Raw genomic sequence first — 17,402 nt, 5'->3', positions numbered from 1 at the left:
AACTCTGTGTCATCCTCAAATCCCTCAAAATCATGGACTACTGATGGCCACAGTGCTTTCCATGAAGAATTGAGGGATCTAGTGGAGACTTCTTGCCATGATGACACAATCAATTTTACAGCCTCCAGGACGTTGAATTGTGTCTTCCAGAACTGTTTCAGTGTTAGTTCAGGATCATTGGAAGTTGCCTGATGACACCTCCTAAACATTTTCTTCATGTACAACTTCTTGAAGTTGCTGATTACATTCTGGTCCATTGGCTGTATGAGTGATGTAGTGTTTGGAGGCAAAAACAACACTTTCACAAAGTCAAATTGATACTCCAAATTGCTGGCAAGGTCAGGGTCATGACCAGGAGCATTATCCATGAGGCGAAGAGCCTTTAAAGGAAGTTTATTGGTGGTTAGGTAGCTCTTGACAGAGGGGCAAAACACATCAACAGCCCATTCATTAAAGAACTGTCTTGTCACCCATGCCTTACGGTTGGACTTCCAATAAACTCCAAGCTTTGTTCTTACCACTTTCTGTTGCTTGAACACCCTGGGGCTTCAATCGGAAATCCCCTGAAGCATTGGCACCAAGCAATAGAGTGAGACGGTCTTTCATGGGTTTATGCCCAGGTAAAGAGGCTTCATCTTTGGTGATGAATGTTCTTTTGGGCATCTTTTTCCAGAACAGCCCAGTTTCGTCCACATTGAACACTTGCTGTGGAAGATAATTTTCTTCTTCCATCAGTTTTTAAATTCAACTAAAAACTTTGCTGCCCCTTCTTTATCAGCACTAGCAGCTTCACCATGCCTAACAACACTTAAAATGTCACTTCTTTTCTTAAATTTTTCGAACCAGCCTTTGCTAGCCCGAAAATCTTCAAATTCTGTTCCTGAAGAACCAGGTTGATCTGCCTTTAAATGTTCATAAATCTCCCTGGCTCTTTCACAAATGAAATCACCAGAAACTGAATCACCTTTCATCTGTTTTCCCTAATCCAGATTATAAGTAACCTCTCAGTTTCTACGATTAGGGATCTACTTTTAAACACTCTTGTAGATTTGTCTCTCACGTTCACTTCCTTAAATTTGTCTTTTTGTGCAAGAATTGTCGACACAGTTGATGCCGACATGCCATATTCTTTGCATAGCGCATTTGATTTAATGCCTTGTTCGAGTTTTTTTATTATTTCCTGCTTTATTTGGATTGAAATTGCTTTTCTTGATCTCTTAGGCCCCATGCTGGATTCAAACAATGGCAACACGTATTTTTCAAAGTTAAACTAGCTGTAAATAAAGAATATTTTCTTTAAAATAACACTGCACTGCACTATATATTGTCAATATGTAAAATAATTTTCAAAATGACCAATAATTTGCTTGGAAACACAGAAAAAAAGCGTTTAGTTGAAGAGAGTCTCAAGCAAGATGTTACCTCCAGTGTAAACAGAGAGAGACTAACGCCTGTTTGCTGTGTTAAGAGGCTGGATGCCGCACATTAAACTAGTCACTTTACCTTCAATTTTGTTCAATAATTGTTAAAATGACTAAAAAATTGGATATTAAACTTTTAAAATTATTGAATAGTATAAACTTCTTGATATTTACTAAAATAATAAGGAATTTAAGCCCTAGAACCGATTAATATATTGGCGGACTGATACTAAAGCTGGTTGCCCGGTCAGTGCAAGCGAAAACATGTTGAGGTCGGTTCACAAGAACTTCGTTAAGCGAAATTTTTTTCGTTAACCGAATTGAAGATCCTTATGGAAGGCAGTTCGTTAATCGAAATTGCGTTAACCGAGCTTCAACCAGAAGTCTTTCTGTGACACAAGATGATTTGAATACTTCTAAGCTTTTTTCCCAAGCAATGGGGTGATTATTATTCCTAACATGAACGAACAAGGCACTGCTTTCAGATGCAGGTTAAAAATGCTTTGAAAACCTTTGATCTAGATGTATGATAGTTATTTTGTGGGTCCCTTTTTTCTGACCTGACCTGGCTAGTCACGTCACCACCCTTCTCTTAAGCTCCTCTACATGTGTTGGTGTGGGGATTAGTGGATGTCATCATTATGACCTGACCTCATGCTTTTAAGGTCACCCTGTATATTTAAGCCTCTCTCTGTCCATGTAATCCAGTTGCCTCTGAAGATGTCTTGAATAAAGACGAAAGCTAAGGTACTCCGTTGTTTCCATTTTCCTGCAGGATTTATCAAGATTTATCTTATCCACGTTTTCACAGATTTACATGAAATATATATATATATATATATATATATATATATATATATATATATATATATATATATATATATATATATATATATATATATATATGGATCATATGAAGATCTCCAAAGTATCCAACTGAAGATCCTCCCCCCAGTCGCGCTCATATGAAGATCCTCCCCAACATATAATATAAATAAACAACATAAGGATTAAATAATAAAACATTATTCAGATTACTTTCTTGTTACACTAAATATTGGTGTAGGTTAGGTTAGGTTGTCAGTGACGTCAGGTCAGGTTTGGTCATTGGTCAGGTCCTCCCATCCAGGCTTGATCATATGAAGATCCTCCCCCCCCAAGTAGGTTTGGGGGGGAGGATCTTCATATGATCCATATATATATATATATATATATATATATATATATATAGAGAGACAGATACAGCTACAGACAGACACACACACATATTATACATACACACATACATATATATACACACACACACACACACACACACACACACATGCCGATTCACTCTGCACACATATACACACACACACACACACACACACACATACACATATACATACATACATACACATATCAAACAGATCTCGATTTATGGGGATCAGGTCGCCATTTAACATACACAAACATAGCAGTTCTAGACTATGTTATATTTCACACAAAGCTTGTTCATCGAGCTGATGGCGCCGTGAACCTCTCGTTAGGAACTGCCCGTGCCATTTATGTGGATATCAGTAGCATTTTACCCAATCCAGCTGGTATGAAACACGAGGTACCATATATACTTCATTTTTAGTCCATATAACACACGGACTTTAAAGCTCGATGAACAGGCTTTGTGTGAAATATAACATAGTCTAGAACTGCTTTTAATGTCTTTGTGGCATGGTCGGTAGCGTTCCCTGGTCCCACATAGTAGGTCGAGGGTTCGAGTCCTGGCTGGTGAGGTCGTTGATTATATGTTCAAAGTCCGCGTATTGTGAATAAACAAAATTAACTACACTATGATACTGTATACCTTACACTGCACTGTACTCTTCAGTAGATGCTGTCATGCCAAATGGTGATATGATACAGGATGACCTGCTTTGTCCTGTATTGTCTACTGTGACAGCTGATGCCGTCACTCTCCTCTTCCTCCATGGAGGAAATGTACACTGTATACAGTACATACACCCTCTACACACTAAACCCACAGTAAGCATACACTTTCCACATGTACAGTACAGTATACATAACTCATCACTTTTTATGTCTAACACTGCTTTAACAGCACTGCACAACACAGGTCGTATGCAACAGCAGCAGTGAGCGAACAAACTTTTACAATAGCGGCAGACAATGAAATAAGTGTGTCATGATGCTAGAGAGTGAGGAGATACTGTGAAATACATCAGCCAATCATAGGCAACCCATGCAGATACTCAGATACTCTCTTCCTACCCACCGATGCACTCGTTCAGAAATTCAATCTAATGCCTGAAAAACTTTTCATGTAATGCTAAAATTTATTTTCCAGGTAATGTAAAGTTCCGGGGATATTACTGAAATTGTAATACAGAACAAAATACAGTAATTAGATACAATATCCTGTACTCAAAATTTTATTAGCCAGTAAAATATGACCAGTCAACAAATCAGATAATCCCACAAAACCTAAGAAAGGAACTGCAGCGAGCCTATTGGCTCATACTGGGCAGTCCCATTTACACCCAACCCCTATTGCTCATATATCTATCCAACCTGTTTGAAGCTATCCAGCGTATCCGAGTTAATAATGATGTTTGGCAACTTATTCCACTCGTCCACTACTCTTTCCAAACCAATGTTTACCTATTTCGCGCCTAAATCTAAATTTGTCTAATTTTAAACCATTGTTACGAGTTGGCTCCTGGTTGGATAGTTTGAGTACCTTTGTAATATCCTCTTTGTTTAGCCGACTTCCATTTATACACCTCTATCATGTCGCCCCTCACTCTACGTCTCTCAATGGAGGGCAAATTAAGATGCTTTACCCTGTCTCTGTACTCAAGGTTCCTAATGCCCGAGAATAGTCGTCATTCTCCTCCGAATTCTTTCCAAGGATTCTACATCTATTCTGCAATATGGTGACCAGAATTGAACTGCGTAATCCAGGTGAGGTCTCAAGAACTATTCTACGCTGGGCAGAACTTCTGTACTGTATTGCATGCTTAACAGATAGAAATATTGGACAGTTATACAAACACATTTTAATTATTAAATTATTAATTACCTTTCCTATTTCAAATGATAAATTAACAAAACGATGAACAAAGGGTCAATGTTCTGTACACTCACCATAAAAATTTCTTGAATGCTCCGAGGGTCATACAATGACAGAACGAATGAGAAATCCGAACATTGGAGGAAGTTTTATTGCAATTAAAATTATTCTTTTCACCTATAAATACTATAGACGAACGAGTGACATACATTTCGAAATATTGAGTCACTTAGCAACCAGACATACCAACAATTCTGAGATGAACGAACCATGGTGCTCATTTTGAAACCTGCCATGCCCAACTGTTCAAGAACTTTTTGTGGCAAGTGTACGAGGATTCCCGATAGTTCAATGAGCTATTGTGCTTCTGCAGACATCAAAGTGGGGCAGTATTCTGTTTCCCTTCATTTTTTCTTTGTATATTTCAAACCTGTCGTATCCTTTCCTTAAATTTGTTCAAAGTTGGTAACTCATTAAAAACCAAATTTCCCTTGCTTTTCACTGCAGCCTTGCTAGTTTTTCATAATAGGAGTAAACGTCTAAAATCTGTACTGTCCTGCACTGGATTTGCTCCCCAATAACAGTATTGTAAAGGACTGAGAATACCGAGCACACAAAATAAACGAGGCAACTTATGAAAATTTGGTGTATTTGTGACATTTTTAATAATGAAAATCTTAGGCTTTCAATATCCCTATCAATGAAATAATTCCCCCCTTTTAATGATCCACATACAGAAGACACCTTCCATGTTCTTTTCCTTGCTGAACAAGAAACTGGCAAAAGCTAACTTAAACTGCAGTACACAAAACACTGGTAAGAACACAAATTTTATTACAAATAGGTTAAAATTATATAGATAATGAGAAATCTAGTTCAATTTGTAAATAATTATGGACATCCTCTCCCAAATTATTCTCAATTCAACTATCTAGTCAATCTTACATCCTGTGCCACAACAACCAGGGATAGAAAAGTCAACATCAAGACAAAGTTTATTTAGAACCGGAGCTTCTGGAAGAGCCAGCGATTCTTTCCACTCTTGTATCTGAAAAGAACAATTGCATCGAATAAACTTTCTGATCACGTTAAATAGTTTGTTACTTACGGTCTTATTCATAACACTCTTGGAGGGTTCATACACAAAATTACATCTGATCTTATTGCTTGAGGGTTTTCATACCCAAATTTGCATATGACACACAATATGTACATTTGGCAACATCAGCACGATCTGGCAACTACAGTATTTAGACTGCACTCCAAGGTCACCACACCAGTCTCCCTTTTGTGTTTAAAGGACCCAGGATATAAGGTTGATCTACATTTCTCACACATTTTCTTGTGGCATGTGCTGATTTCTCCCGCAACACAGTGATTTCATTTATTCCTAACAGTGTTGTGACCCATACCTCATGTTCCTGGCAAGGTTGGAGGGGGTGGGAAAACATAATAAGTGCAGGAGATTGCACCACATGGTGATAGTGTAGTGCCCCCCTATGCCCCTCCCAAGCAAAATAATTTTTTCACCTTTCAAAATTTTTTGCTAAATATGTATGTTTTATAACAGAATAAGGTTCATATTGCATTCACATGAAGTACCATAGGTATAAAGTGATGCATAAACATTTTCATTAAGAGTAAACAAAAATAATTATTCTGCGATTACTCGTATAAAACTTTGTAGATAATTTATCTAGTGCTTGTGCAAAAAATCCCACCATTTTATCTCAAATAGCAAGCTTGCTATGACTCATTAAATACAATTATCTCTCATGTGGTGCAGTTAAGTGAGTAACAGGCGTCTCGCAGGAGAGCGCCTACCCAAACCCAAGTGTGTTAAATACAATTGCTGAACTGACAGCCTTTACTTGAAAGCTCTTCAACATTTCCCACAACTGAATCTATTTGATCTCTTATATTCAGCTGCTTATCTTTTATAACATCCAAGAATACAGTTCTAAAACAAAATTAAGAATCACATCACTTTCTTCAGTTTAACCACCACTGATCCATGAATATAACTTTACACACTTTCAAATTTTTTTTAATATACTGTACTGTCATACTGTGTACCATGCCTAAAGATAAACAGGCAAAAACATAATACTGGTGTTATTAATGCTAAAGTAGTCAAGAACATTTCACAACCTAGTTTAGAGAATTAAACTGCCTCATCAGGTTAACTTGGGGGTCTAGTACAGTAGCATATAACTATTGCATAACTACAAACTGGGTGCTGTTATTAGAATTAAGCACCTATCCCCTTAATAAATCTCTTCCCCAGAAGGGTGACTTGGTTACACAGGTTGCTCTCTAAAGGCAGACATAAAATAACCTAAAATAGTAACTCTGTCTACTTAGCAAATAAACACTGCATCAACTTGTTTTAAGAATTAATCCACTAAATAAGTATTTTCCAAGTTGTGTGATTTGTTTTTTAAATTGAACCATGTGTTAGTTCATAAAATGGCCTAAAAAACCAATATTCTGACCCAAAAATATAATTTGAATGTTGTGAGAAAAAATTAAGTAAATAAAAAATTAAAATATGACTAGGTAAAAATTTAGAATAAAGCTGTGACAATCGTTGGGGCTATGTCCTAAAATATAGGGATAAGAATTGTATACTGACATGGCTCGAGAGGGAGGGAGGGAGGGACAGATGGAGAGAGAGAGAGAGGGAGAGAGAGAGAGGAGAGAGAGAGGAGAGAGAGAGAGAGAGGAGAGGAGAGGAGAGAGAGAGAGGGAGGGAGGAGGAGGAGGAGGGAGGGAGGAGGAGAGAGAGAGAGAGAGAGAGAGGAGAGGAGAGGAGAGAGAGAGAGAGAGAGAGAGAGAGAGAGGAGAGGAGAGAGAGAGAGAGAGAGAGAGAGAGAGAGAGAGAGAGAGAGAGAGAGGGGGGGAGAGAGGGGGGGGGGAGAGAGAGAGAGAGAGAGAGAGAGAGAGAGAGAGAGAGAGAGAGAGAGAGAGAGAGGGAGGGAGGGAGAGAGAGAGAGAGAGAGAGGAGAGAGAGAGAGAGAGAGAGAGAGAGAGAGAGAGAGAGAGAGAGAGAGAGAGAGAGAGAGAGGGAGAGAGGGAGAGAGGGAGGGAGGGAGGGACCTAGATTGCATCTTTTGAAATATTGTTCAGTAATAAAGGGAGTTACTTCTTTTGTATTAAAACTAGTAATTCATGGAATATGTTAACAGTTTAAGTGACAAATCTACAAAATGACTATTAACCTTTCTTCCAGCTTAGCCTTCACAAGTCTGCGTGCCTTCCTCCTCCGTGCAGGGTCCTTCAGGATCTCCTTGTTAATTTTCACTTTGTCGAATACAATGTCAGTAGCAGTATAACGAGTAGGCATCATATGCTTTAGGTTCACAATCTGAAATTAAAATACCTTAGTAACCAAACAAAAACTTCATGCACTCTAATAGCTGTGGCATTCATCAACTTCAAAGTTTAACCAACATTTTTCCTGGCAGAATGAGTAAGCCACAAAAATCCGATGGCAACTATTGGGTCAAACACGAATGGGATGTCCCCCTCCCTTTGTGCTTTCACATGCTCTTCACCACACCTACAGTACAAGTTCCAGGCACCTTACAGACTACTTTTAAACTATTTACTAACTATGCAACAAATGATATTTCTGTCATGAAAATCATCAGTACTATCACTGACATGTAACTGCACCACCTAATGCAGCAGCTAACTATTTTCTAGCCTAACCACTTAAAAATAATAAAACTAATTCCATACCATTAAACCATGGTTACAACAGTAAAAATACAGGAAAGTTATGACTAACCTTAACAAAAGGCTTGATCCTTGACCTTCTGGCTATCTTTTTCTTGCTCATGGATTTCATTACTTTGCGTGGGTAGCGTTCAATACCAGCAACCAAGGCGTGCTCATAAGGACGGTCCTGAGTACCATCATCATTACTCTTGATTACAATGGCCTTTTTGCCAGCACGCCTTCCTGTGAGAAGGATGACCACACGGCCTGGTTTGAACACCTTCACCATTGTGCTGTAAATTCCAAGACATTAACTTGTTAATTCATGAAAGTGTAATTTTTTACACCCGATTAGAAAACAATTGTATATGACTATTACCTATTGTACTGACATCCACATCTTTCCTTTAACAAGGATTTCACCAAATATGTTTCAATATCTTATAGTGTACTGTACCCAGTATAATACTGCAGTGTAATTCTATGAGTTGCATTTAAATCAATTACCCCAGTTTTGACCCATGTCTTACAAAAACGTAAGAATGAAGGAAGTTGCAGGTGGCATGTTAGCCCATGTTTACAGTACTTGTACATCCAATGTAACACATCTGTCCCAAATATATTTTAATCTTCCCAATGAGCTCCAAACCAAAGGTTACCTAACTCCTTCCCAAACTTAAATTCTGATTTAAAAATCAATGCTACTTGCTTGCTCTTTACTTGATAAAATAAGTAGAGTACCCTAGTGACAACACCTATATTTAACCCCATCTTCTGTTTATACACTTCAGTCAGATTGCCCTCACACAACTTCTCTAAGATAATGCAAATTCTCAACCTTTTCTGATGTTATCTAAGGAATATTTATCCATTCTATAGTAGTGACCATATTTGAATTGGACATTCCTTGTGAGGTCTCACCAATGCTATATAGACAGACCCCGACTTACGACTGCTACGACCGCCGCAGATTTTTTTTTTTTTTTCAAATGATGCATTTTCTATACCGAAACGTTTCCAGTTAATGTAGTCTCCATGTATAATTAGAAAATTATGGGGGCCCCATGTGCATTCAGCTGACTACATTTAAGGTAAGTGCTCAGTCACACTGTAACCATTCCTTATTATTTATTACTTTCACTGTACTGTATCCATTCCTCATTATTCATTACTTTTACTGTACTGTACTGTATTTCATTGTAGATTATTTATTAAAAAAAAAAAAAATTATCTATGTCGGACTTACGACCTGGATTTGGGTCCCTAACCCCGTCGAAAGTCGGGGTCTATCTGTATACTTGTTGTAAGGTAACATCACTTCTTCTATTACAGTAATATCTCCGTTATCCGGAATCCCTCAAACCCGGAACTCTCCGAAAGCCGGAATTGAAATTTTCTCAGAAATCATTCCCAAAGCCGGATTCCGAAAAATTCCAGTTTTGGGAACGATTTTCCGAGGTGGCAAATTTTCTGGAAAATCCCAAGGATGGAGCATTTTTATTCTGGGTTTGAGAGATGAAAATCAGGGGCATTTTCCTGCAATTCCAAGAAAAATTATTCCACTACCCGAAAAAATTCCGGGTGCGGGGGGCATTTTTCTGGGTTCTTAAGATAATGTAATGCGTAATTTCTGGAACTTCCGAGAACATTTTTCCGTTATCCGGAAAATTCCGGGGATGAGGGATTTTTTTTCCAGCTTTGAGATGAAATAATGCATCATTCTGGAACCAAGAACATTTTTCCATTAATTAGAAAATTCCGGGGATGAGGGATTTTTTTTCCAGCTTTGAGAGAGTTGTCTTGTTATGAGAAAATCCCTCATTCCCGGAAGTGCTCTGCACCAACTGATCCGGTTAATGGAGATATCGCTGTACTAAAGTCCCTAGATATAAAAAGTATCAAGTTGTTAACTTATTTCTTACATAAATCTTCCTTATACACTAATTGGATTTATCTTTTTCCACATTGTCCAGCCGATAGTTGGGTCTCCTATGATCATTTCCTAGCTTTAGAATTTTACATTATATTGTAACGTTGACATTCTACAGTCCATGTTAAATACTGGATCACCACTTACGTTCCCTTGGATGGACAGTGCATATTCATTCAGAAACTTAGGAAAAAATCACAAAAGTTGAAAATCTTCCACCAGTCCTGGAATTATTCTCGAAGCAAGAAAGAAGGGCAATACTTGAGGGCAATTGTGCATCTGAACCACCAATTTGACTCCATAGGAATAATCCTATAAATTGGTATTAATTAGGGAGATCAACAAGTGCAAAATTTTATCTTGACGTATTCAGTTGCATTATGCCTACCTTGTGACCTACAGGTAAACACTAAAAATACGCGAATATATTTTTTCCTCCGCCATCGGTTAAACGAGGTAAGCTATTTATAAGAACATAGGGAATCTGCAATAGGCGGGTTGGCCTGTGCATGGCAGCTCCTGTCGAGAGTTACTACCACTCTCTATCATCCATGAATCCATCCAGCCTCTTTTTAAAACTTTCCAGCACTTACTACAAAGTTGCTAAGCTTGTTCTACTCGTCCACCACCCAATATGTGAACCAGTTCCTTCCTATCTCTCTCCTAAACCTAAACTTATCCAACTTAAATCCGTTGTTACGAGTCCTATCCTGCTCGGATATTATAAGAACTTTATATATATCCCCTTTATTGATTCCTTTCACCCACTTGAATACTTCTATCATATCTCCCCGTACTCTTCGTCTTTCTAGGGAAGGACTTTCCTAGGTTGGAAAGGTTGGGACAGGTTTTTTTTTTTACCCCCACCCACTTTGTACAATTCAAGGTCATATCTTGTTATATATGCATTTCTCATGAAATTAAAAGCCCAAATTCCAATCACCATGAAAAACATTAAAAATTACCCTATTTAATTTTTCAAATTTCCATTATAGCATAAATCTTTACCCCACAAATTAAAGAATTCAGCAGTGTCTGGTACTTCATAATTGTTACCAGTTGCTGAGGGGAATAGTTGAAAACTTAGCAATTATTAATTGAACAAAACTAAGCTACCGAACCTAAAATACTTGTTACATTGTAGTATGTTGAGATTCTAAAAAAAATCTAATGCCGAGATATAAGAAGAAACAAGGTAGATATGACAAGTGGGTGTCATATGTAAAAGGGGTAAATCTGACTCGTGCAACTCATACAGTTCGTGCATTTATTGTTTTTGTGGGGGGAAATAGCACACGCAGGCACAGGTCATCGCCCCACACTAGGGCGGGGCAAAAATATAAGCATAGAAAGAAAAATTAGAAGAGAAAGACTTTCTAAACTTCGTATACAGTACTGAATCGCATTTAATTCTGAATAATTTTCTTCTATGGTATTTCTTGTGCATATGAACAGTTATGGAGACAGGCACCCCTTCCATCCAACAATTTTAAGTCTAAGAAAGTGGCCAGGACTTTGAATATTAGAGGGAAATTGTGGGGGCACTACTGAACCTAATTTAACTCTATGTTCCTAGCAGGCAGACCCTCACATCGTGGGTGGTGAGGGTTGCATCAGTCGACACACTAACTTTGTCAACAGATGCTAATTTAAATCAGTCCAAGTACTGCTTATATCCGTTTTCATCAATTTTCACAAGAAATACGAGAAGAAAATTTATTCGCAATTAAATTCTAACAGAAATTCCCAGCCAGGCAGACTAACCTGACCTAAGCCTCCAGTTTGCCCGACCAGGAATTCCCAGCATGGCTTCAAAAGTGGGCATTCATATTTCGTAAATCTATTATCATTCTTTTCAACTGTTTTTGAATCAGTGCATGACGGACACTATTGTGATGTCAATAACCTCAACTTTAGCAAAGCCTTCGACAGGGTTCTCCACAAAAGACTAATGCGTAAAGTGGAGGGTCATGGAATTGGAGGATTTTCTAAACTGGATTAGGGCATGGTTACAGGACAAGAAAAGAGTCAGCATTAATGGCACTAAATCCGAGTAAGGTCACGTCACAAGTGGAGTACCCCAAGGCTGACGTTTCCCTCGCAAACGACCTAGAGCCGAGATATTTATTATGTCGGTGGGTGGAGCCCACTGGTTAAGAAGTCAGGTAGGTTTGTTTGGTGTAAAACCAAAAAAATATATAAATACTGAATCATATTCTGTACTATAAACGACAACCAACCTCCGCCACGGCCACTGTGAAACTGGTCAATGAAATTAAAATCAAACCCAGGCTGCTTCCTTTGAAAAAAAATCAAATGTGATTGGTCGAAAAAAATTTGCGTGATTTCAATACCTCATTGGTTACGACAGGATGGCGTCAGTCAACATTGCGAATGCGTGATGCGCCGATAACATCTCTCAGACGAAGACTGAAAAACTACTTAAAATCAATTATTTCAAACTATTCGAAACCACCTGGAGAAGCACAAGTTGATCAATGATTCCCAACATGGCTTCACAAGCGGGCATTCATGTCTAACAAATCTATTAACATTCTTTTCATCAGTTTTCGAATCGGTGGACGAGGGGCACAATTATGATGTGGTATATCTCGACTTTAGCAAAGCCTTCGACAGAGTCCCCCACGAAAGACCAATTAAAAAGTTAGAAGCGCATGGCATCAAAGGTAATATCCTTAAATGGATTAGGGCGTGGTTAAGGGACAGGAAACAGCGAGTGAGCATAAACAGCACTAAATCACATTGGAGCAACGTCACTAGTGGAGTTCCCCTAGGCTCAGTACTTGGACCATTATTATTTATTATAATTACATAAACGACATAGATATCGACATAGACAGCAACATAAGTAAATTTGCTGATGACACTAAAATAGGACGTGTAATTAAATCTGACGAGGACTCTGCAAAACTACAGGAAGATCTAAACAAATTTTTCGAATGGTCGGTAAAATGGCAGATGAAATTCAATGTGGACAAATGTAAAGTACTCAGTATAGGAGATGTAAACAGGGAAACCAGTTACCAGATGAACAACGATGCCATTGTGGAATCCAACTGCGAGAGAGATTTAGGAGTAATGATAAGTGGGAATCTTAAGCCAAGTAAACAATGTGTTTTTGCTCGTAACAAGGCTAATAAAGTACTTGGTTTCATACAAAGGAGTGTTAGTTACAAGACTAGCGAGGTCATCTTAAAATTATTCCTAGCGCTTGTGAGACCACACCTGGATTACGCACTTCAGTTCTGGTCACCGTATTACAGAATGGATATAGAATCATTGGAAAGAATCCAGAGGAGAATGACAAGACTAATCCCGGGCATTAGGAACCTTGAAAACAGAGACAGGTTAAAGCATCTTAATTTGCACTCCCTCGAGAGGGGTCCGACTAATTACCCAAATGTAGCCGCAATTAAGTCAAATAATGGTCCTACATGAATAAATCAGGTTACCAATCACTTCTCGACTGGTATTTGATGTCACAAAGTAAAAAAAAATTGGAAAACGTAATTTAATTTGAGTTAATAGATCAAGTGCATGTACCTAACCTAACCTAATCTAATCTAACCTAACACAACACAGATTAAATTAAGTTTACCAATTTTATGTGACTATGACACCAAATAAAAATCGAGAAGTGATTCACAGCCCGATTTACGCTTGTACGACCATCATTTGACTTCATTGCGGCTACATTGGGTACATTTGGGTAATTACTCGCTCCCTCGGTACATGCACGCGATCTATTAACTCAGATTAAAGTAAGTTTTCCAATTTTTTTTGACTTTGTGACACCAAATACTAGTCGAGAAGTGATTAGCAGTCCGATTTATTCATGTAGGACCATTATTTGACTTCATTGCGGCTACATTTTGCTACATTTGGGTAATTAGTCGGACCGCTCGAGACGTAAAGTGAGGGGCGACATGATAGAGGTGTATAAATGGAAGTCAGGGTTAAACAAAGGGGACATTACAAAGGTACTCAAACTATCCAACCAGGAGCGAACCAGTAACAATGGTTTTAAATTAGACAAATTTTGATTTAGGCGTGAAATTGGTAAACACTGGTTTGGAAACAGAGTAGTGGATGAGTGGAACAAGTTACCAAATATCATCATTAACTCGAATACGCTGAATAGCTTCAAACATAGGTTGGATGCTTATATGAGCAATAGGGGTTGGGTATAAACGGGACTGCCCAGTATGGGCCAATAGGCCCGCTGCAGTTTCCTCCATTCTTATGTTATGTTCTTATGTATATAAGAGGTTCAAAATGCTCAGAATAGCGAGATCTAAATGTTTCATTAGTTTATAACTTTCAGGCACACTATGTCCTAAAGTAAAATAATACCCATATTTCTAATATCCAAACAAAGACCAGTGCATAGGTGAAATTATACCGTATTTTGTATTTACTTGGCCATGATTTTTGTCAGTAAACGCCCAACCAAAAACCCAGTAACTAAAAGAACAAAAAAAAAACAGGCAATTTCCGACGGAAATCAAGATCAGAACCAATCAAAACACAAAAATACATTAGAAATACATAGTTTTGACTAACAGTTGTGTGTACTATAAATTGACCTGGAAAAGTTCTCGACCCCACCTAGTGGCAGTGATCTTACACCCACTAAACTCCAAATTCCTGTGGCTAGTTAATCTGGACCTATGCCAGAGTATTATTATGTTTCTTCACTCTCTTAATCCCACGTTTGCCCTCTGCTTCACAGCTCTGACCAGTTATGGGGTAAACAAACATTATAAAACCTAATTGTGCCAGTTCTAACTGTACACCGACAAAAGTTTCAGGTAAATCCTGACGTACATCAACACTGGTCCACCTACTAGTACTCAGACGTTAGCGAAAATCATCCAGTAAATTTTTTACGTGAAATTCACCCAGATAGACACGAGCCCTCGTCTCTCAACCTTTACTTTGCTCGCAATCACCATTGGCTGGCGTGTTAATTACTTCCTCAGCAAAACTAACCATTTTCTTGCTGTCATAAGAATTACACAATAATATAACTATTCTATAAACCGCATTCCTTATTTATTAACATGTAAATAACTATAAACCATCAACGAGTTTGTTTGTTTACATGGTGTTGACTGTCTCCACACAGCCCAATACATTTTCATATATTTCTCAGAGTTTTCTACATAAACCACAATATCCACCTAATCAACAGGTAACCAGACGATGTAAAAATGTATCACAAAATTATAAACGTAACTGTGGGTAAGATTACTTTGATGATGATGGATAAATGAGAATATTAAGACTCACTTCACCGCTTCACTCACAAGAGGTGGACAAGAGACGCGAGAAAGGAGCCTTATGGCATCAATGACTCTCTTGATGGTTCTAACTCATAATACAATACATAGATTCAATAATAAGTTCCTTAATACTTTAAAATATATTTTTTTAAATTATTTTATATACTTTATAGATATTTAATGTATTTTAGTCATTATTTTATTATTTAAAGACTAAGTACAGAGGCCACAGCTGTTGAAGGTAAACAAGACTCTTCACTCTGGTCAGGTGACAACTCCAGGTAACATTGCTCTATATATTACCATCAAGTCCTGTAATTCTCACTAAATCTCTCACTTTCTCACTTAAAGCGGTCAATTTATAGTACAGAACATGATTCAATATTTATATTTTTTTTTGTTCTACACCAAACAAACCTACCAGTGGTCTCCGCCCCCCGACACAATAAATGTCTCGGCTCTTGGTCGTTTGAGAGGGAAACAGCATTGAAGAAAAGGTGGTAAATTTGCATTGTCACATCGTTCACCTTTATCAAGTAAAAAATATATTTTGCTAGTGTATTTGTGTGTGTTTAGACCGAATATGATCTTCATTTGTGGCGGAAATTAGCCGGGGTTTTTTAGCGACTTTTTTTCGTTTGACGTTTTTCGAAAAAAAAGTGGCCAAGCGACTAAAAAATACAAAAAAAAAAACACTAGAAAAACCCAAACCTAACCTAACCTAACTGACTCTCACCATATGAGGGAATCATCTAATTCTTACCTTATAGGTCTGGTTCTTGATCGTCGTTGGTTTCTGGGATTCTCACCCAACGTCACTTATGTTGGTCTTTGCGATGTTTACATTCCATCTTGCTCTTCATACACTTTACTGAGGTTGGAAGAACACCATGCGATCCAAAAAATGCTATTGTTTCTACGTTTTTTTTTTCAAAAACTTGCAATCAGCTCCATATACTTTAAGTGACATCCATTGCAGACTTCCATGGTCGGAACTGAACTTGAATTTCAAAATATGAGAAACCCAAAATAAAACTTGATTTTGATTGGGCCAAATATACTCTGAATTAGCAAAAACTCTTTTGATTGGCCGCGTGACGTATACGGGTACGCATGCGCATCGTGATTTATGAAGGAGACGCGAGAGACACCCAGTGTTAGGTGAGAGGCAGACGATAATGGCGGGAAATAATGGAAGAAAATAGAAATTTATTTGGAAAAGCTATCACCGTTATTATACATTTCCGCCGGTAATGTAATAGATGAAAATTATCTTATAATTAGACATCTTATTCGAATATGATAATAGATTAGTGGTAGGAATGAACGGTGTGTAAACGCAATAATACCGAAAAAGTGTCTTGAAATTGTCTAAACTTTGTTGGCAGTGGATATTTTGCTGTGACTGGCTAAGTTCTTACTATTGCTATTTTACTGTGAGTGCACTCTGATTGGCTAAGTACTTTCTGTTTAATATGACAGGGGGTCTGCCCCCTGGCAAGGAAGTTAGGTAAGATTAGGTATGTTTCTTTGGTTGGTTAGGTCAGGTTCTATTAGGTTCTAGTAAATCTCGCCTCTTTTATAATGATAAGAAAGTTACAGTCCAACTCGGCCCATTGCCAACTCAGCTCACATCCAACTTGGACAACTTAGGTTAACGAACTCGGACTAAAAAATAAAAGTTTACACATTTTTGCATAAATGATAGAATAAAAAGCAGCTTCGATTGTAAGAGGGGGTAGGGGATTGATTTGTTATTATTTATCTTTTCATTCTATATTTTTGGTATACTGTACTGTACTGTATTAATGTACAGTTGCCAGCAAAAGTCCTCCCACATCTTGCTACACAGGGCTGTGGGAGAATCTTTTGCTACCAACTGTACATATGTGGAAGAGGTGATCTTTTTTTCTTTTTTATATATTATTTTATATTTTATGTTTAGTTCA

At 37.8% G+C, this 17,402-nt stretch overlaps 1 protein-coding gene across 3 annotated transcripts; it reads right to left on the bottom strand.

Annotated features, from left to right (window-relative positions):
* Positions 1-5,477: 5,477 nt before the first annotated feature.
* LOC121872741 (60S ribosomal protein L27-like) lies at positions 5,478-15,532 on the bottom strand. 3 transcript variants are annotated; one of them, XM_042375780.1, is made up of 4 exons: positions 15,478-15,532; positions 8,288-8,510; positions 7,716-7,861; positions 5,478-5,542 (listed from the first exon to the last, which is right to left on the bottom strand). In XM_042375780.1, the coding sequence occupies exons 2-4, from the start codon at positions 8,504-8,506 to the stop codon at positions 5,494-5,496; spliced, it is 414 nt and encodes a 137-aa protein (XP_042231714.1). In that variant the 5' UTR covers positions 8,507-8,510; positions 15,478-15,532; the 3' UTR covers positions 5,478-5,493. The 3 variants fall into 3 exon arrangements, with proteins under 3 accessions (XP_042231714.1, XP_042231716.1, XP_042231717.1); XM_042375782.1 differs by having other exon boundaries at positions 15,461-15,525; XM_042375783.1 differs by having other exon boundaries at positions 15,423-15,511.
* Positions 15,533-17,402: the final 1,870 nt, after the last annotated feature.

Source organism: Homarus americanus, unplaced genomic scaffold (assembly GCF_018991925.1).
Source record: "Homarus americanus isolate GMGI-L3 unplaced genomic scaffold, GMGI_Hamer_2.0 scaffold39155, whole genome shotgun sequence".
Taxonomy (NCBI): domain Eukaryota; kingdom Metazoa; phylum Arthropoda; class Malacostraca; order Decapoda; family Nephropidae; genus Homarus; species Homarus americanus.
The sequence above is the reverse complement of the archived record's forward strand: the minus strand, read 5'-3'. Positions and strand labels throughout refer to the sequence as shown.

What these genes read in the sequence shown, in the direction of transcription:
- LOC121872741 (XM_042375780.1), bottom strand. Translation starts at nt 8,506, where the DNA reads ATGGTGAAGGTGTTCAAACCAGGCCGTGTGGTCATCCTTCTCACAGGA. An exon ending in GGATCAAGCCTTTTGTTAAG is followed by an intron (nt 7,862 to 8,287) that starts GTTAGTCATAAC and finishes TTTTAATTTCAG; the next exon opens with ATTGTGAACCTAAAGCATAT. An exon ending in AAGGCTAAGCTGGAAGAAAG is followed by an intron (nt 5,543 to 7,715) that starts GTTAATAGTCAT and finishes TGTTCTTTTCAG; the next exon opens with ATACAAGAGTGGAAAGAATC.